General features: G+C 40.8%; 1 protein-coding gene across 6 annotated transcripts in view; it reads left to right on the top strand.

Moving 5' to 3' along the window:
* Positions 1 to 21,995, top strand: part of SETD2 (SET domain containing 2, histone lysine methyltransferase) — a 153,608-nt gene that overhangs the window by 77,791 nt on the left and 53,822 nt on the right. For all 6 annotated transcript variants that reach the window (XM_073334861.1, XM_073334859.1, XM_073334863.1 and 3 more), the window contains 2 exons: positions 11,633 to 11,681; positions 14,627 to 14,807. In XM_073334861.1, coding sequence (XP_073190962.1) covers positions 11,633 to 11,681; positions 14,627 to 14,807 — 230 coding nt within the window. The remainder of the gene's footprint in view (positions 1 to 11,632; positions 11,682 to 14,626; positions 14,808 to 21,995) is intronic.

Below are 21,995 nucleotides of genomic sequence, written 5' to 3'. Positions count from 1 at the left end.
AGAGGCAGTAGCTATGTTGACTGCCAACATAGTGCTATCTACATCACGGGTTAGGTTGCTCAGAGGTGTGGATTTTTCACACCCCAGAGTGACATAGGTATACCAGTATAAGCCTGTAGTGTAGATCTGGCCTCACGCAAGCATCTAGCTCAAGTGGAGAAAGTTGGGTGTGCTAACTTGAGCCGTCTACACTGGGGGCTAGGTTGGTTTAACTGCAGTGCTCTGGAATGTGGATTTGTCACATCTCTAAGCTATGTAGTTACACCAACCTAATTTCCTAGTGTGGACAAGGAAAGTATAAGACTTAAAATATATCCAGAGTCCCACAATTAGTCTACCTTGAATCTTAATATCTTGCAAAATGAAATCTTATTCTCATTCAAGCAAAAATACTTTGAACAAAACATTTACTTTTTCCCCATTTACAATTCAAATGGGAATGTTTTATATAGGATTCATTCTTCAAAAATTGTATCAAAGCCAATAAATCAGTATGTAAAACTCAGCAAAAAATATTTGAAATTACTGTTTCAAGCACTGTTATAAATTCTGTTTAAAGGCAAAAATAAAGATTATTTTTCCCCCCTATAAAGAGAGGCTAACACTAAAACCAAACCAAACAACTAAAAGTATCTGAAACACACTCTGTGTTTTTGGACCTGCAATAGTACTTGCTTAGTTATCCGGTAGTTACTCTTTGCACTAATGTATTTTAAGCAGAGTGAGTTGTTTTTCTTGAGGATTTCTTAAACATTGATTTAACTAATTGAAAGGAAATTTGTGCACTCGGCCGAGTGGGACAAAAAGCATTTTCTCCCCATCAATAAAATTTGCAAAATGTGGTTTTTCATGGCTATTGGGTTTTTGAAGTCTAGTGCTGGAGCTAAACACTTTGCCAAAAGTGATGTCATTTTGTGACACTGGGAAGCCCAGTGGAAAAGGCTGTAAATCAATTTCCAACCAGCTTTAAATAATAAAAACTTAGATATTTAGTATTTTAAAATAAACATTTTGTTGAAGTATTTATTAGTTTTACTTCTGATCCTAACCCATTAAAGCAGGTTGGAAGCTAGCTTGATGACAGCATCTCAAATGACATCACTTTTGAGCAAGATGACTGCACCCAGCTCTAAACAGGGAAGTGAATAATGAAATGTTTAAAACTTTAGAAGAATATGAACTTATTTTTTTATTCATGGTGACAAGCACTTATTCTCTGAACTCTCAGACTGCTGAGCTGAGTATTGCAGCCTCCTTTTAAATTAAGTTTTGTATTGAACTTTTAAAAAATTAAACGGACTTAGAGTTGAGATTTTGAATGCCGAGGTTAAGCAGAGATTAACTTTTTAATGTTTAAGTGCAGCTGCATTATAGAAATATACAAAAGAGACTGCTAGCACTCAATCACAGTGGCAGAAAAGCCTCTTCATGTTATTTTGTGTAGACATCACGTTATTAGCCATCAGTTTAGTCTTTCCTGCCTTTGGAATCAAAAGGTTTTCGTTAATGCTGTGTTGAAAATAGTGCAGCACTTTATCTGGGACATGATTACTGAAGCACTGTCAGTATACTCAGTGTCGGAACAACACCCAATGGAAAGACCCTGTTCAGAGGAGCTGACAGGTTCAGGGTAAGGACCATTGTTCTGTGCAGAGTTCTGTTGACTTTAGTGAGGTTCCAACTGGGTATCTGTGTCGATTCATTAGCAGAATCTAGCCCTAAGTAAACAAAAATCAAATATAAAGCAACATGGGGTCGCTAACCTAGTCTCTTTTGAGTGATGTGGTGGTGACCACCATTTACTGACATGACTTAGCATTTGTGGACCTGAAAGAGGACATGTTTTATGGAGGCACTTGTAATAGAGGGGTACAGTTGCTTAAGAATACTCTGAACTGGCCTACATTTATAGCCCTCACGCTTTATGGCAGCATCCCACATAACAGTCTGCCTCTGTTACTTTCCAATAGGTCAGTTTTCTTTCCCAATATGTAATGCTGTTGTATCTTTTCACCTGACTTTCAGTATTACACAGCCAGAAAATGGCTAGCTCATCACATATTCTACTTTCACAGACTATTAAATTTAGTTTCTGTTCTTGTTAATTAACTTTAATTGGTCTGGGAAAGGCATGGAGTGGAGAAGCTCTCCATTAGCTATTCCAGTTAGCCCTGTAAGTAGCAGCAGGGTCTTGGTCTGAGTTGAAACTAAAATAATAACAGGAGAAAATTATAAAGAAAACATCGCTGATCCAGAATGCAGCACTACAGACTGACTCATCATATGCAAGTTGTTACACATATTATAGGATCATTATCATGAAATGCATATTCTGTTACAAGTAATGAGTGCAATAAGAACAAATATATTTAAATAGTATACAATTTAAAACATTAGTGTTTATGAAAGATGTTTCACAATCCATAATGCTATACAATTGGTTAACATTTCATTTAAATAATTATTACTAAACATATCCAGAGGCACTTGACAAGAACACTTAGGTCACTAATCACAATTGCAATCTAAAGCTCTAACCCTGCCAACACTTATTCATGTGCTTAACTTTAATCACATAAGTAGTTCCATTAACCTTACTCATGTGAGTAAAACTAAATGTGTGTATGTTTACAAGCTCAGGGCCCAAAATAGAATGCACAGATCTAGTTCATAGAAAAGAAAATACATAGACATTTTAACTACTAAGACATAGAAAGGTTCCTGTTATTATATTAACTGCTCTGGGACCTAGATATAACTGTGACATACTCATTAGAAATCTTCTAAGATAAGGATGAAAGTAGTGCTAGGCGTAAAAGGCATTTCACGGACCATCCTATTGATGCCAAAAATGTACTATGCATTATCCACATTAGATAGACAATCCGTGCCCTAAAGAGTTCAAAATTTTAAGAAATTTGCACTTGTGTGTAATTTATATTCCAGATGAGTAAAATGCACACACAAAATCAGTTCTGAGTTCTCTCTCCTAAACTGGCTTTCTCCCCTTTGTTCCTGCAGCGATGTCTTCATCTGACATTACAAACTAAGTGTTGTTGTGGATGTTATTGCTGGAGGTCATAAATGCATCACTTAGGATTTGCCTGGAGCCTCAGAGAAAGAGAGTGATTTATTTTAATAATAATTTGTACAGAGTTTGTCAAGTGCAAAGTATGAAGTAAATAATTACATAGCACCTTTAATAATACTCTGCAGTGCTGTAGCACCTTTAATTCAGAGACCGCAAAAATACTTTAGACATTAACCTCGACATCTCTGAAGTAGATAAGGGATATTGGTTTCACTTCACCTACCAATGAAACCAGCTCTGGGCATGGAATCAAGTTATAGCATACAAAGAACACCAAACAATAGCATAGGCCAGGAAGTGAAGAAAAATACCAAGTCATCTGGAACAGGGAAAATTGTATGCATATAAAATGTAATTACATGAGATGGAATTTGGTTAGAATCAGAGGCCTAACACATCTACCATGGTAAAAAATGCCCTGGGATTTTTAATGACCACAAGTGGACCTCTGTTTTATGTCTCATCTGAGAGGCAACACATCCACCAGCACAAAACCCTTAATGCTATGCTGAGACATTGGTTCATGCCTCAGAGAAGCATGAATCCTTAGCCCTACTTCCTGTGGCACTCATATCCAAGTACTGGCCAGGCCCAGTCCTGATTAGCTTGAGATCTGATAAGTGCACAAACCCTAGTAAAATGGCTGCAGGTGAGAGGCTCTGTGTAAGTGATGAACTCCTTGCTAAACAGGTGTTGGGTAAATACTTAAAGTAGCAAGGAGAATTCTAAAAAGTAAATAAGATGGAGTTTTTTGGCGGTTTTAGTTTCAAGAATCTGCTGGATAATTAAGTTTGAAACTTGAACTACCCTTAAAATAATGAAAATATGTAGGGTCTATTTTTGCTTTTAAAAAAATTACACTGTAATCAATAATAGTTCCAGTGTTCATACCCCTAATGGAAAGTGCTGTAGAATTTCTAACTAATTATCTCAAGACTCATGTGAAGTAAATAGGTCCCCCATGTAAAATGGGGGTAACTGAGGCACAGCAGTTGAAACTGACCTGAGCACCCAGTGGTACTGGATACACTATGCCAGTGGCTGTCAGCCTTTCCATACTACTGTATTCCTTTCAGGAGTCTGATTTGTCTTGCGTATCCGCAGGTTTCACCTCACTTAAACTACTTGCTTACACAAAATCAGACACAAAAATACAGAAGTGTCCCAGCACACTATTACTGAAAAATTGCTGACTTTCTCATTTTTACTGTATAATTATAAAATAAATCAATTGGAATATAAGTATTGTACGTACATTTCAGTGTAGAGTATATAGAGCAGTGTAAACGAGTCATATGAAATTTTAGTTTGTATTGACTTCACTTTTCATGTAGCCTATTGTAAAATTAGGCAAATATTTAGATGAGTTGATGTACCCGCTAGAAGACCTCTTTGTACCCCCAGGGGTACACATACCCCTGGTTGAGAACCACTGCACTAGACCATGTAGTCTCTGAATTTAAAAACTGATTATGGTAGGATCCCATCGATTTTGCACTCCTTTTAATGAGGCAGCCACAGCCAAATGCTGTTCCAAGAGTTGTATTGGTGTTTGCAACACACTATCTTAGGGCCCATTGCCATAGTATTTGAGCATCTCTCAATCTCTAATGGATTTATCCTCATACACACCCTCTGAGATAGGGAAGTGCTACAATCTCCATTATACAGACGGGGAACTAAGGCCCAGAGACGCTGACTTTCTCAAGATCATAGAAGAAGTTTGTGGCAGAGCAGAGAATTGAAATTTGGTCTCCCAAGCCTCAGCCTGGTGCCCTAAACACAAGACCATCTTTCTGCCATATAAAGATATTCTGACAAGATCAGTGCTAGAGAAATTACCAAAACAAGGTGGCTAATGTCACCTGTGTTAGAAACACCAAAGACAAGCAGGTTTTGCCACAGAATAATATTGTGATAAGAAAATGAATTTATTTTTAATTTTCGAAGCAGGTATTCAGTGCACAGTAGAGTAAAAGCAAGAAATGTTCTACTTTCCCAGTACCTTCACTATGAAATCCTCATTATTCATTTTCGTCTTAATGTGGTGGTAATCAAAAATATGGCAAAAATGTCACTTTACCCATGGTAACTCCTTATGTAGGGGAAAGTGAGCTTCTTCAATACCTCTAGAGCAATGGGGACATGTCCCTCAAAGTATTCAAAACCCTCCATTATCTCAGGGACATTTGCAAGCGTCATCAAGCAAGACAATGAGACTTACTGTGGTAGAAGTATGCAGTGTTGTAGTAGCCGTGTGGGTCACAGGATATTAGAGAGACACGGTGAGTGACCGGCATGGGGAGGGGAGTGGGGTCAGGGGCCCAGTGATTTAAAAGGCTGATGGGATAGATACGTATTTTTTAATAAAAATTACGATTAAAAAAAAGAGATCCGTTTCCTGTCGCTCTGTACAGAGCGCCGTCCCTCCTGGTGCCAGTAACCGTTTTTCAGAGCGCTGCTGCACCCTGCTGGTCTGGCAGAGCGCTAGCAACAGCCGCCTGGGGACCGCGGAGCTTGCTGCCTCCTCTGATTGCTTGGGAGCCGCTGTGCCTCCCATGCTGGCTCTCCGGCTGCAGGGCTGAGGACAGGGAGACTTGAAAGAGGAGCAAGTTCCCTCTGCGCTACCAGATTTCCTCCCCCCAGGGCTGCAGCTTCTTGCCACACACAAACCAGCAAATTCAGCCACCCAACTGAGCTGCCCTAGGTTTGCCAAGAGGCAGGTGGGGCCAGCCCCTGCTTCACAGCCACGAGCACTGGCTGACACAAGCTGCTATTACGAGCGCAGGATAAGGGGCCACCTCCACCGCTCAGATCTCCCGGTAGATGTGGCGCATCGTGCCTGCCATCTCCTCATTGCTCTGGGTGTTGATGTCCCACAGCACCAGCTGCACAAGTATTGTATTGTATATTTTGACTTTGTTGGTCATATTCAGTTACATCTTGCATATCAGTTTTTTCCTTGTCTTTAGATTACACATGAATCACGATTAGGTGTTTAATTAGCCTACTTGATACTTCAGGTGTTTTCTTACTTTGTGCTTCTTTAAATGTTTTATATATTAATTAATTTCATTCCATAATGTATGTATTTAATTTAAATATATAATTCAAAATAACACATTCTACATCTTATATTTAGTCTCACAATTTGTTTAATACTGGTGCTGTATGTAACTGGGAAAAAAGTTGACTAGATCAAGCAACGGCACAACTTACGTATAGTGAGTTCTAATGTGTTATCAATAGCATAAAAAGTAGTGTCGTAATCCCTTTCTGGGGGGTGGGCCATAGACTTTCTGCCCTGGGGCCCGGAATTGCTGTCAGCAGGTCTGGTGAGTGAAGTAATATCTTTATTTGGACCAATTTCGGTGGGTGAGTGAGACAAGCTTTCGACCTTTTTGCAGAGCTCTTCTTCAGGTCTGGGAAACTTACTCAGAGTGTCACAGCTAAATACAAGATGGAACAGGTTGTTCAGCATAAGCAGTACTTAGCAGTTGTACTAACGCTGAGGAATCTGTTCCACCTTGTATTTAGCTATGACACTGAGTAAGTTTCCCAGACCTGAAGAAGAGCTCTGCAAAAGCTCGTGTCTCTCACCCACCGAAGCTGGTCCAATAAAAGCTATTACTTCACCCACCTTGTCTCTGTGGTAGAAGTGTGAACAGTTAAACAGTGTTGACTGCCGATGAGTTCCCTGCGCTCTACGTGTAGGTCAAGGAACAGTAGTGTGTGTTGGTAGCCAACCTCCACAGTGCAAATCAGTTCTCTTCACCCGGTGCATGGTCTTATTCAAGCATCGGGGCTAGCTCCATGCAAAGAGAATGCTGAGAGTGTGCTTAGTCATCCAATTTCCTCATGAAATTCCTTTCGCAGTAGCTGGTCACGCTATTATTCTGCCATTGGGGTAAAGCCAGGCTTGACCCAGAGCGTCATCGCATAGGTCAGGTCAGCAATACAGAGAGATCACCTTCTACAGGTGGGGTTACATGTTAGCATTTCCACCTTGCTCAATGCTAGGCAATCCAGCTTTGAGACTTTAATGCTTGAAAGCATAGCTGCCTAAATCATGAAGCAGGTTTCTTTTCTTCACTATGTCCAATAAGGCTGTTAGCATCTGGGCACGGCATACGAAATACCAGATTCTAAAATATGTCTTTTGAGAAACACCCACAAGCTTTGTGCCAGCGGCTGAGACCATGTGGGATAGCTGCCTGTATTTTCCTGGAGTAGGCTGATTGAACCACAATTGTGTAACGTGAAAGGTATGGCCATGCACAGGTGATGCACTTTTTCCTGGAAAATCCTACTGTGTGGATATGCTGCAACTGTTTGCTATGAGAGGGTCAGATAAATAAGTTCAGTCCCAGTTTCACAAACATGGTTCTGGGGCCCAGGAAGACACTTAGGCATTTGCTTAAGCACCCTTTCTACATAGGAATGCTTTCCTGATAAGTATTTAGCTGTTAGCCCTCTAGAGCCAATGCACTTACTGAAGAGTGAACTGGAATTTGTACTGGCTTCTGCATAATCCATTGTATTTCACTTCAGTGCCGATTGCAGGGGCGTGATCATTGACAATAAAATAAGAGAGATACAAAGTGGGTGAGGTAATGGGCGTGTCTTCATGTACAGCAGTGCAGCTGCAGCCTGTCAGTTAAGGTGCTACTGTCTTGATGGGAGAGCTTCTCCTGTCAGAGTTGTTAATCCACCTCCACAAGAGACTGTGGCTATGCTGATGGGAGAAGCTCTCCTGTTGACATAGTCCCCCATGTATGCAGCACTATGTTGGTATAACTACATTGCTTAGGGGTGTGGATTTATCACATCTCTGAGCAACAGTTATACCAATATAAGTCTGTAGCGTAGACCTGGCCAATATCTTTTATTGGACCAACTTCTGTTAGTGGAAGAGACAGAGAAAATCTTTCAAGTTACACACAGCTCTTCTTCAAGTCCGGGGGCTTGTCGACACTTAAAATGCTACAGCAGCACAGGTATGCCATTGTAACGCTTCAGTGTAGATGCTACCTGCACTGATGGAAGGGGTTCCTCCATCAGCATAGGTAATCTACTTCCCCAAGAGGCCTAGTGCTAATTACGGGCTTGTCTATGCTTACCGCCCATGCTTACCGGGGGGATTGACGATCGGCAATCAATGCATTGGTTGATTTAACGGGTCTAGTGAAGACCCACTAAATTGACAGCAGATTGCTCTGCCATTGACTCAGAAGTTTCACCGCAAAAAGAAAACCACCTCCACGAGAGGCGTACAACTCTTTACCGGTGATGCTTTTGCGGTGATGTGCAAGTGAAGATGTTTTTCCTGTTTACACAGTTTTTAGCTTCCTGAGGATATCCCATAGTGCCTAGGTGACCACTCTGGCCAGCAGCTCTGATGCCAGGTAAACAGACATCCAGCCCTCCCCCTGTAAAGCTCTGGGAACTTTGAAAATCCCCTTCTTGTTTTCTTGGCAAGTGCTCACCTATCATCTGGCCAGATGACAATGCCTGCTCCACAGAGCAAACGATCCCCTGCTTGGAGCAATGCTGAGCTACTGGAGCTGATCAGTGTTTGGGGAGAGGAGGCTGTGCAGGGACCCAGGATGCCCCGCCATCACCCCCCTGCCCTTCCCATAAGACCCACATCAAAATGGAGAGAGATGCACTGTGGGATAGCTGCCCTAAAGTGCTGCTCTCATCCGGGATGGAAGTGCTGCAAATGTAAACACTCTCTGAGACCTGAGGAATTGAGTACACAAACCTGCGCTTTACTTTGGTTCCCTATCACCAGTGAAATTTACAGTGCAAAAACTCTGCAAGTGTAGCTATACCCTAAGGTTTCTGGTGTAGACATGGCTAACCCTTGTCCTATGACTGCAGAGGTGTTAATGGGCCACTTCATTTTGAATGGTCCTTTGCAACAAGCTAACTCCTATGCTTCCCAATCTGTTCCACATTGTATTTAGCTGACACACTCTGGGTATGTCTACACTACGAAATTAGGTCGAATTTATAGACGTCGGTTTTTTAGAAATCGGTTTTATATATTCGAGTGTGTGTGTCCCCACAGAAAATGCTCTAAGTGCATTAACTTGGCTTCCACAGTACCGAGGCTAGAGTCGACTTCCGGAGTGTTGCACTGTGAGTAGCTATCCCACAGTTCCCGCAGTCTCCGCTGCCCATTGGAATTCTGGGTTGAGATCTCAATGCCTGATGGGGTTAAAACATTGTCGCGGGTGGTTCTGGGTACATATCGTCAGGCCCCCCCGTTCCCTCCCTCCCTCGGTGAAAGCAAGGGCAGACAATCGTTTCGCGCCTTTTTTCCTGAGTTACCTGTGCAGACGCCATACCACAGCAAGCATGGAGCCCGCTCAGCTCACGGTCACCGTATGTCTCCTGGGTGCTGGCAGACATGGTACTGCATTGCTACACAGCAGCAGCAACCCATTGCTTTGTGGCAGCAGACGGTGCAATAGGCCTGATAACCATCATCATCGTGATGTCCGAGGTGCTCCTGGTCGCCTCTGTGCGGTCGATCAGGAGCGCCTGGGCAGAGATGGGAACAGGGACTAAATTTGGAGTGACTTGATCAGGGCATTCTCTTTAGTCCTGCAGTCAGTCCTATTGAACCATCTTATGGTGAGCAGGCAAGAGATGAGGATGGCTAGCAGTCCTATTGTACCATCTTCTGCTGAGCAGCCATGAGATGTGAATGGCTTGCAGTCCTTCTGCACCATCTGGTGCCAGTCAAAGATGTAAAAGATAGATGGAGTGTATCAAAACAAGAAATAGACCAGATTTGTTTTGTACTCATTTGCAAATCCCCCCGCCCCCCGTCTAGGGGACTCATTCCTCTAGGTCACATTGCAGTCACTCACAGAGAAGGTGCAGCTAGGTAAATCTAGCCATGTATCAATCAGAGGCCAGACTAACCTCCTTGTTCCAATAAGAACAATAACTTAGGTGCACCATTTCTTATTGGAACCCTCCATGAAGTCCTGCCTGAAATACTCCTTGATGTAAAGCCACCCCCTTTGTTGATTTTAACTCCCTATAAGCCAACCCTGTAAGCCATGTCGTCAGTCGCCCCTCCCTGCGTCAGAGCAACGGCAAACAATGGTGCATCTGAGTTGAGAGTGCTGTCCAGAGCAGTCACAATGGAGCACTCTGGGATAGCTCCCGGAGGCCAATGCCATCGAATTGTGTCCACAGTACCCCAAATGCGACCCGGCAAGGCCGATTTAAGCGCTAATCCACTTGTCAGGGGTGGAGTAAGGAAATCGATTTTAAGAGCCCTTTAAGTTGAAATAAAGGGCTTCATCGTGTGGATGGGTGCAGGTTTACATCGATTTAACGCTGCTAAATTCGACCTAAAGTCCTAGCGTAGACCAGGGCTCTGTGATTGCCTTTTTCAGGGTATGACTACACTAGAAACTTCAAAGTGCTGCTGCGGGAAAGCAGCTCTTTGAAGTGCGAGTGTGGTCACGCGTGAGTGCTGGGAGAGAGCTCTCCCTGGGCTCCTGGTAATCCACCTCCACGCTCCCAGTGCTAGCAATTTAAAGCGCTGATTTTTCACACCCCTGAGCCAGCATGTTAGGGCGCTATAAAATGTAAGTGTAGACAAGCCCTCAGACTTGAAGAGCTCTGCTTAGCTCAAACGCTTGTCTTGGCCTGATCAGTCACATCATATGTGACCTCTCCTGCCGACATAGGTATCACCCATCGTTGGGAGGGGATTAATTAGGTCGAAAGGAGAGTTCTCTCCTGTCCGCTTAGGGCTAGTCCACACTTAAATGTGGCTTGTGTGTAGTCATGGTAGAGCGCTGGGAGAAAGCTCTCCCGGTGCTCTTAAAAAAACAAACAAGAAAAAAAGCCGCCTCCGCGAGGGGCATAGCTCCCAGCTCTGGGAGTGCAGTTCCCAGCGCTGGTGCACTGTCTACACTGACGCTTTACAGCACCGAAACTTGCTTCCCTCAGGGGTATTTTTTCACACCCCTGAGTGAGAAAGGTGCAGCTCTGTAAAGTGCCAGTGTAGACAAGCCCTTAGAGTGGCTACATGAGAGCTTACAGCGGAGCAGCTGCATTGATACAACTGCGGCACTGTAAGCTCTCTAGTGTATGAGCTAATTCAGGTCAGAGGTTGGTTTACCCTTAGAAAAGGCAGCCTTTGACTTTTATTTCAGTATATCTCCAACTTCATATATTTTTTAGTAAACAGGAAAGATGGCAACTTTAGATTCTGCTGGCTTGAATCCTCTGCTGACATACTTGGATTGCTGACAGAGAGTGACTGTAGCACTTAGTATGGTTGTGTAAACCAAACAGATTTGTTATACAAGATATTGAGAGAAAATAAAATAGGATCCACCACTATGCCATGTTTTTAGAACTATATCTGCATTTTGAGACCTGGACCTTTTTATTCTATTGTTTACAAAGTTGGGGGACTTACGTGACCTTTCCCACCCCACAGTTATATCAGCAGTAGTCTCAATGTCCACGTGAAAATCTGATTATTTTTTCTGGCTTGCTTTGCAGGAGGTGTATCGAATCCCGAAGAAGAGTCAAGCAGAAAAGGAGAGTAGTGGTAGGTAGTCAAGGATACCTTTCAAGTAGCAGCTGAAAGTGTAATTTCCTCCAGAGAGGATTGATTTTCCTGTGTCTAAAGTTGAATGCTTATCAGAGAGGTTGCGTGCGCGCGCACACACAAAATCACTTTATTATATGTGTTACGGTGGAGCTTAAGGGATCCCTTGGGGTTGGTGCTGTACGTACACATTGTCCAAGACGGTTTCTGCCCTAAACCGTTTAGTCTAGGTGAACGTTGGGAGAAAGGAAGTATTACTATTTTCATTTTACAGATAGAGAACTGCGGCACAGAGAGTAAATGACTTGCTTAAAGTCACACAGTCTATGGTAGAGCTAAGAATTGAACCCAGATCTCTTGAATCCCAGCCCAGTGTCTTAACCAGGAGGCCAGCGTTCCTCTCTACAGCTCATACGTAATCTGATCACAGTAAGGAAATTCAGAGTGGGATGTACAGAGGCTTATCAGTACCTGGACAGAGGGGGCTTTAAACTCGGAGGTTTCTCTTTGTGCCTGTTGGTATTGGACTCCATACAGTGCACCTCCCGTTAACTGAATATCTTCCTCTTGTGGGTCCCCAGCTTCAGGTGTTTTACGCACCAGGTCTCAAGTCTTGTGTGTGAACCAGTTTAAAACCACTTTTCAGCAGACCAATGTGTGTGGGCCCAAAAAGCGTTTAAACCAACTTTAAGAATAATACCATAGCCTGGGTAAAAGGCAAGATTAGAACATTGTTTCCAAGCTCAGTTTACATACTTGGGTCCAAGGATCTCCATGCATACTGGAGTTCGATATAAACAAGAAACAGAAGCCGTTTGTACCCCTGGGTTGCAATTGTGTTCTGTCTCACCAGGTTACTTATTTGTAACTTTAGCTCAGACTGTGTTTGCACCTGTTACTCACTGTTCCACAGGGAGAGGGAGAACTCAAAACTGGTGTATAGTGCTTGTTACTTTTTATTTATGCACAACCCCACAAGAACAAAATCAATTAAAATAAGATGTTAAATTACATCTAGTGCTACATGACATGGGGGCGTTTGTGGAAAGTGACTTATGCTCTGCGCACCTTATGTTTAGTTGAGGATTGGTCCTGCTTTGAGCAGAGGGTTGGACTAGATGACCTCCTGAGGTCCCTTCCAACCCTGATATTCTATGATTCTATGTTGCCCATTTGCAGGGATTAAGAGCCTGGGTTGTTGTTTTTTTCCTGACTTAAAAAAGATGGGAACTAAAGAGGTTATTCTCGAGCACTGCAGAAAGAGCGACTCCACTGCTCTTCACAAACAGCAGTTCATGCTACAATTTACATTGATTGGGTGACCTTTGACAAATTAATTGAATTGTGCTAGCGACATTGCCAAAGTGTAGTTTTTCTGTTAGAAAATACTCCGGTGCACCCTGAAGAATTAATGGAATTTTTGAGATGTGTTGGATGTATTAGACATTTGCACAACCCAAGTCCTTGCAAATTTTCAGCTTTGCAATGACTCAGATATGAGCACTCAAGGAATTAGCTATTAATACAGTACAGCACAGTGATAAGTTATATGTGCACTCATACCGTGATAATACATTCACTTCAGAGTTCTCTTATGGTATAATGCTGTGGCTTTCAAAATGTGGGCCATTTTATAAAATTAAGGTCCTCTCTTAGAGCATCTTCTCCACTTTTCTTTCCTCTTTCTATGCCTTTCCGTCTGGTATCCATATAGGAGACGTTAATATTAAGACACTATTAAAGAGGTAAAATGAAATAGGACACTGTTAAAGAAATTCTCCTAATGTGATAATTATAAAATCTGCACTTTGTAACGTGTAAATCTGTACTAAATCCATGCTGTTCATTAGTAGTTCAGAGAGAAGTTGTGGGCTAGGTGTAGAAATCATCAGATGGGCTTCAGTGGTCTTAAATTCTGATTCTATAAAACAATTTCTCTTCACAGCTTTTAGGAGACTCTTCTTTTATGGGGCCAAATGTCCCTGTTTCCTGCAGTCCTTACTCTCCAGGTCACTTCTGCGTGTTTGGTACCTCTGTAATTTTGATTGTGCTTCATTTCCCTTTCCCCACCCACCCCCAAAAGACCCACCCTTGACTAAGACAGGAATCAGGGTACAGGTAAGTGTTGGGGGTAGTTGGTCTGAAAAACCTCTGGCCATTATGAAAAGCATCCTAGACTGTGCTTACAGTTAGCAGAAGGCATCACTCCTTGCAGACTGACCAATGCTTCATCAGTGTGACACTGTTTTGCAGGCAGCCAGCGTATCCTCTGGAGAGCACTATTGAAGAATCACTGATAACAGTTCAAAAATATCATGAACTATCTCACTGCAAGTGTCTTATCATTAATATGACAGTTCCTTGTTATAGTAACTTGTCAGTGCTGTAAACTCAGGGTGCACAAATTGATTGTGAAAAATGACAGTATTGTAAGAGCTATAGAGTGCCAAAAAGTTGAAGGACTATATTGTGTTGTGTCAACATGTGTAAATACTGATTGGGACCTGTTTCTGTTTAAAAGGGTTTTACGGAAGCAATTATGTTCAAACTGTATATGAAAGAGGCCGTAGTGTCAAAACATGTCCCTAGTGATTAATACAAAGGCACGCTCTGCCAGTGCACTTTGTCTCCTGGGCTCATCTGGAGACAAAATTCAAGTTTTACCCCACACACTGCATGCTTCCCTGCGTTAAAAACTCCTAGAGTTCTTGGCCAGATGCTTTTCAAATCTAATAAAAGACATAAGAGAGAAGTCACTAAAAATAGGGGGTTAAAAAGAAAGTATTGTCTCAGCCATAACTATAGTGTAATGCTAATATAGGGCATCCTGCATTTCATTTGAGTGAATGGACCAAAAAATACACCTACTACAACAGCAGCAAAGGTGAAAGCAGAAACCTTCTGAAATGTAAAGACTACTTCCTTTTGTTCATCTTGCTTAACAGGAGATCGTGGGAGGGATGCAGCTGGTCATAGGGACCAAACTGCTACCCCAAAGAATCCAAACCAGAGCAGAGAGAGAGACCCTGAGAGGCAGAGCCAGAGTAAAGAGAAGAAGAAACGGAGAGAGTCGTTGTCCCCACCATCTTCGGCCTATGAGCGAGGAACCAAGAGGCAGGATGACAGGCAAGTTGTCTTACTGTACCATTTCCATCAGGGATGCTGATGCTGAGGGTTCTGATGATCCTGTGTCAGTCCAGCAGGGGAAAGTTGGTTGTATTTAGCCTTTTCAAAATAAAATTGCCAAAGATGATATTTGTGACCTTCTGAAAATAAATAGGAAAGAGGAAATTTTCTATTAAATGAATATGCTGTGTGGTTATTGGTAATGGACATGGAAGCAAGTCTTTCATCTTAGATGACTGCTTCAAATGTAGTCCACTTCGGCTACTGTTGCTTGGAGTTGTGTGGCTACAACTGAGAAGAGCTGATCAGACCATTGCAAATACCGTTAGCGCCTCCCATCAACTCCTCAGTGCTGCTTGGGAATGAATTATGCTGGTGGTGTTTCGGTGATGGAAGCTGTATCCAGTCCTCGTTCAAAAATTACCGTGAAAGTGGGATGGTTTAAAGGGGAAGTCAGAGCGTCCCAAACTGGACTCTGAAGACTTCCCATTAGCCTACCCAGGAGATACTGTATTTAATTTTAAATTACTTTGCACTAGGGCCCATCTGCACACTGCAGATAATAAAAGTACAAAGCCAAAAATGAAATAACTTCCCTGGATAAATAGAAAATCCTCAAAAGCATCTTTTTATATATAAAAATGGAAATTATCCAGTGGCTATCCAGCAAAAAATCATCCAAGGAAATACTCTCATCACCAGGCAGCTGTGTTTCTCCCATGACCCTTCCTTCCCCTTTCTCCCCAGACAGTTTCATCAGGCTGCGTTTGCTCAGGTAAAGTGACTCTTAGAAACATATAAGCACAATTAAGGCTGCTCCACATGATGGTGGTTCTTCCTGAGCAATCTATTGGCTATCTCCCCTGCACAGCTTCTTCACAGCTTAGCTTTCACAGCTCCTGAGAGGTTAGTGAAGTGCTGCTGTTCCCGTCTTGCATACTACTTGTATCGCACTTCTCATCTTCAAAGTTCTTTTCAGATGATTATCTAAATAGCCCTTCAGAAATATCCTATGAGGTAGGTAAGCAGTATCTGCATATTACATATAGCCAAACTTTAAAAATAAGAGGTCAGAGATGCCCTCACCTTGAAATCTAATTAATTTTTTTAATTAGTTTAAAGTAGCTTCAGTTACTACACCTACCCCTGAGACCCTTTGCAAATTTTTGTGTTTTGTTTAATTAAACTATCTATTTTAAAGATACTTTGTGTGAAACATCTAGACAAAGGGGGGAACTGGCTAGCCTACATATGGGAAACAGTGAAATTGACGATGCATGAAAACAATTCAGAGGTGATTTCATTTGGTTTGTATTACATTGCAGCAAGAGGCCCTAACCAAGATCCTGGGTCCATTGTCTTAGGTGCAGTACATATACAGAGTAAGAGACAGTCCCTGCCCAAAGGAGTTCACAATCTAAATAGACAAGATGGACAAAGGATGGGAGGAAAGAGGTAGTATCCCCATTTTTCAGATTGAAAACTAAGGGAAAGAGAGGTTGTGACTTGGCCAAGATTGCACAGCAAGTCCGATAGAACTAGGTATTGAACTCAGATCTGCTGTATTAGCATCAACCCTCAGTCCAAGAGGGACTTGTCACAGACCATGCAGGAAGTTAGGATTAGAACTTGAGAACCTTCTGGCTCATAGTCCTGTGATCCAACCACTCCTGTCTGCCTGCAAGCCATTAAACTGCTTGCAACTTTAAAGTCAGAATACATGCACACTTTCATTATTCTGATGTCATTAATACAGCTCGATGTCTGCCACTCCATTTACTTCCAATGAGAGGAGAAGTTGGCATACAGAAAGTTGGTTGGGAACAGAGTGGCAATCTACTGAAATTTAATAGTTATGGTCCACATTTAATGTAATGAATTCCTTCTGGAGGATTAGCAAACACCGCCATGTTTGGAGGGAGAAAAGTCCTGTTAAATATAACAAATGGACAAAAGTATATCCCAAGAATTGAGCGTGAGCCATATCTGTACATTAACCGTGTCAAATCACACTACAGAATATCCTTTCGTTTTCATATGGACCCTTAAACTGCCCGGTCTAGCACCTGGTGTCATCTGTATGGTCATTTTTCAAGTGTTGTATGTGAGTGTGGCATTGCGTAGAGAGTCTAAAGGAAATAAAATGGCCCCTGCTCAGAGAGCCAAGATACTGTGTGTTCAGTGTGAGCCAATGTTGACGACTGGAGAGACACGTGACAACTGGTAGAGTGGGTTGGGCAGCTGAAGCAGAGTGGGTTGAGCTGTTCACAGAAAACAAGGAGTCAATAATTATGAATAAGCGATACTTGGAGATGCTGAAAGGCAACAGAGGTCAGTGGAGTTAATAAACGTTACATTTAAGTATGTGGGATTCTTGGGGTCAAGACAGAACTCTTGTTCGTACTAGCTAAAATGCAGCACACATCCTTGTTAAAGCCAGTACCAAGCCAGTCAAGGTCTACTATATGGACTTCAGAAAAGCTGAGGGAGAATAATTGATTACAAAAAAGTCACATTTTTCAAATAAAGCAGCATTCCATTGTCCTCATGTTATTCTCTATTAAGCACGTTTGAAAGGCTAGCATAAAAATAGGAGTATAAATCCACAAAAAACATCCATTTGCAGAACAAAAACCAAACAAATGACTGAAGGCAGAAGTAGAGATGGATGAATTACTAACATATATAAAGAGAGTTAAAAAGGCAAAAAGCACAGGAAACATGAGACAAGGTAAACTTCATGGCAGGAAAGTTCTTGTTACAGCAAGAGAAAGATTAGAAAAACAGAAAATACTGAATAGCAAATGATTGAGCATGAGTGGTCTCTGGTGCTAGAGGTCAGGAAGCCCTTTCTTTGCATGTTCTTCCCAGCTGCACCCTCTCTGTGTAAACAGTGACTTTATATAAGAGGAAAATCTGCAAAATGTAGCATGGCAAAAATGAAGCTTAGAGAATGAGGGGATCGCTGCCCATAGAGGCATCCTAATAGTCATTAATCTGACTCTCTTTCGTAATATGGACCAATCAGTCTTTAACTACGGCACTTTGGATAGTACTTTGTTCCAAAAAACTGTATGAAATCCGTATAGTGGTGGCAGGGTGGATTTGATTTAAATCACTAGTCAGGAAAACTTGATTTAATCATGGATTTCTACATAAAAGAGCATTCTTGTTGATTGTTATAACCTTAATACATATTCTTCACAACTCAAAGATGTAGGTTTCATTTTTAGAAGGTACACACTAGGCATTTTTGAAGTGATTTATTTTGAAAACTTCTCAGATTAGTTTTACAGCTATATCAAAAAATGAATGATTGTTTGGTTTTTCATTTACCAAAGGTAATTGAAGCAGATAGTTCACCTCCCAATGACTTCATAAATATCTCCAGTTCAACAGGTTAATCATTAATATTTTGAGGATTTTCTTGCCATGCTGTATTAGGAGGAGAATATCACCAGACAGACATTTAAATTGTTTTATTTAACTAAAACAACAACATTAAGTATTCTGGATTTTTTTCTTCAACAGCAAACCTATAATATTTTAACAAAACAAGCATATGAATTTTTTAATTTAGTTAAACATTCAAGTTTTTTAAAATCAGGTTTGTTTTTGTTAAAATTGTTTAACTAAAATAGTTAATTTTTTTTAAAAAAAAAATGAAAAATTAAATCGACTGTCAGCCAGGTCAACATAAGAAACTTAAAAAACTGGCTTCTGCAGCTAACTCAGTCGTCTTAACCTTCATTTTCCTGTTTGTTCATAATCTGGAACAGAAAAACAAGTTTTCCTGCTTTTTTAGGTCCCAAACGATTTCTCAGTTTGGAATGAATTAGTCCAAAGGAAGAAAATATTCTTTCTACACCGGCAGAAGAAGCTAATGCTGTTAAAAGTGAGATTATCACTTCAACAGTCTTCAGAATCTTGTATGTCGAGGATGTATTCTCCTAAGCAAAATAAGTCAAAGTAGTTATTTAATTATTACCATACTGCTCATTTAGTATTACTCATTGCATTCACTGACACTCAGTACCACTTTAAAGGTGAAACTGTAAAAGGAAGATCCGCCTATTTCAGCTATTTATTTTTTATCACAACTGCATCTAAAATGATAGTACCATAGAGTAACAACTATATTTTTTGTGCTCAAACATGAGAATTCAAGAGTAGTCCAGAAGGAAGACAGGCAGTCCTTAAGAAAGAAGTATGAAATAAAAAAGTTTATCAACCTGAAGATCCTGGATGTTCAGACATGTTCCTTTCATCATCTTCAACGCAGCTTCCTCCTGAGAAAAAACACTTCCCATGATGTTGTTTCATTTGGGCAACCAGGCTTTGCATTTCTTTTTTGCACTGTTTGCATTTTGCATGCATGCCTGACTTAACCACAGGTAGAGGAACTTCATTAAAATATTTCCAAACTGGGTCTCTCTTATGGCCTGCTGCCATTATAGGTTTTCCCTTCTAGTGAGAGAATGGTATGGTAGATCTCAAATCAGTGATGGCTACACTCAGAAAGACCTCAAGACTTCTAGAATATGCTGCTCAAACAGTTTCACTTTTGTTTCTACTGCCTGTCCCTCCCTTCTCACATTTATCTCCAGACTTCTTCTCCTTGTCCAGATCTATTCCGCCCCCAACAATCTTCTATTCACTGAACTTCTTGAAACTTTGCACTTTGAGAGAGGAAGAGATTGACTCTATATACACAAATTTGCAGAGGGACAATAGGTTTGAGGTCTGTTATTTCTCACTTCTATATATTATTTATTAAAAACATTTTTTTTTTCTGTTAACAAGCATGTTATCTCTGGAGACAAATCCACAGTTTGAGAACTGCAAAACTAAGCATCTCTGATGGTATCTTCTAGACTGAGCATTGAGTCACATTGGGTAGATAGAAAGATTAACCTAAATAATCTATACAGAAGCCCCTGGATCCGCATAAAATTGGGTCCCTAATCCATGAACTATTGGAACTCATTTACAAAACTTTTCTTAAACGTTGCATGAATATATTGTCTCATACTATAGAATTAGAATTTATAATCCCTATTCCATGATGAGAGATCTTTGAGCTATAATGTTTCTTAATTAAAACTCTCTTTAGATAGGTTTTTTCCTCAAAAAGCATTTTATCAAAAAAATCTGATTTAAATAAAAAAAATCATTGATTTTTATCTATCCTGAATGAAGGTGAGCAGAACAGATGACATCAGAGGGGTAAAGAACTCCAGAGTTGGTCTCAGATCACTGAAAGATTTGGGGGTATGCTGGCATGCCCTTGGCACACTTCCTTGCCCTTGCTGCTGCTCTGGAGTGGAGATTCTCTTAGAGGAGATGGGCCTTTGGGAGAATGGAGAAACTATTATGACACCTGCTTAACTTCACTACTGCATCACATGGGGGTTTTTTTGTATTTATTCTTTTGTGTGAGTTGGCTCTTAATGTAAGTTCTTCGGACGAGTGCAGAAAAATATTGACATTTTTGTTAAATTATTTAAATTGGGTTCTCACTGCCAACAAGATTCATATAAACATAAATACTCACGGGTATTATTTGAATTGGACTGAAGAAACAAAAGGGCATCTTAACTGAAGTATTTCTAGCAATGTGTCCTTGTTATGCAAACTGGATGCATGAATAAAAAGTTGATGTATGTATGAGTATATTGGATGCTTTGTAGAACCCACGATAGTTAAGACTGCAAAGCATTTTCACTTGTAACCCCCTGTTTTCATACACTCATAACTTTAAAAAAATCCACCTTTTGATCTTTAATCTTACTTGCTTTGTGTCTGACCTAAGCTATCTTTTTTACCCCTGGAAAATCTCTTCAGCTGTTTTGTGTTTCAGGAAGAAAAATATGACTCCTATTTAAATAAATAAATAGAAAAAAAATCTAACCACTTTTTTTAGGCAGATCTGTGGTTCAGTAAATAGCACAACTCTAAGTGGAAGTCAGTTGTTTATAATTCCATTGTTCTTAAATAACATCTGCAAATTAAGGTGGAGACTAGTATTCAGAAATAATTAACGTTCCAAAAGGTCTCAGTGGTTGAATGTCAGTATTGAGTTATGCATGCAAAGAAGTCTTAATCTTCTTGTGGCAGAAAAGTTTGAATGTTTTTCACCCTTGCTCCAGATCAGTGAATACATTTCATTCCCTTTATCAAAAAAATTGAGAGTCACGAAGCATGGAAAATATCAGCCAAAACAGGTACCTTTTGAGAAATTTATGAGCCTATGAAAAGGGAGCTATAATGGAAATATCAGTGTAATATTATCTGCTGTCTTGTTGACCACTAGGAAAAGTTATAATGCAATAGATATTGTTTAGATTATCCAGCACAATTTCTCTTGGGTTGCATTGCCTGAACTTGAGGGCATAAAAACACATAAAATGTATGTTACACAGAGACAGCATAATTACCTGTGTTGCTCTGCTAAAATCCTTAAATGCTCTGACAGACCCAGAGCCATGATGCAGCTGTGAAGGGGGAAATCTCCAGGGGAATGAACATTACAAGAGTGGGAAAACAGTGACATGAGGTTCCTCAATATTTTTGGATGCTACTCAATGTCAGCCTCTTAATTCACAATTAAGACTTGCCAGTGTAAACATACAATAGTTCGGGAATTCTAAGGTTTAGGTTCCCACTGGAAGTATTATTTGCCCAAACTCCTTTTGCTTATGCATTATATTGCAACATGGCAGAGGCTACCCAGCTGTGGTCTGAACCACAGTTGGCTCACAAAAAGCTGGCTAATCACACAGTTCTGGCTTCTTCATATTCCAGTTGCTAAAAGCGCATTTAAAAACTCTAAAAATATTCTTTTCTTAATATTACTTTTCCAAAAGGCCATTACTGTAGTGACCACAGAGATGTTATGTTAATGGGAAGAGAGGGGACCAAGTAACTTAAGACATGGACCACGCTATGAAAAAGATTGGGAATGCCTCTATTACTGGATAGCATGTTACATTTACCCCATGAATAACAAGTTACATTAACTTTTACTTATGCAAATGCAGCTTGAGGGAGCCCAGAAATGGAACGTGTAAGCTATAGCTGTCTGCTGGTCTGAATAAACTTGCACGGGTTTTTGTTTTTTTTTTTAATCTGGTGTGGTACTGGATGCTTCGTTTGGCATTCTTTCAGTAGTGTGGTTTTCTTTCCTCC

Source organism: Lepidochelys kempii, chromosome 2 (genome assembly GCF_965140265.1).
Source record: "Lepidochelys kempii isolate rLepKem1 chromosome 2, rLepKem1.hap2, whole genome shotgun sequence".
NCBI lineage: Eukaryota > Metazoa > Chordata > Testudines > Cheloniidae > Lepidochelys > Lepidochelys kempii.
Note: the sequence above shows the minus strand (reverse complement) of the source record. Positions and strands in the feature narration are given on the sequence as shown.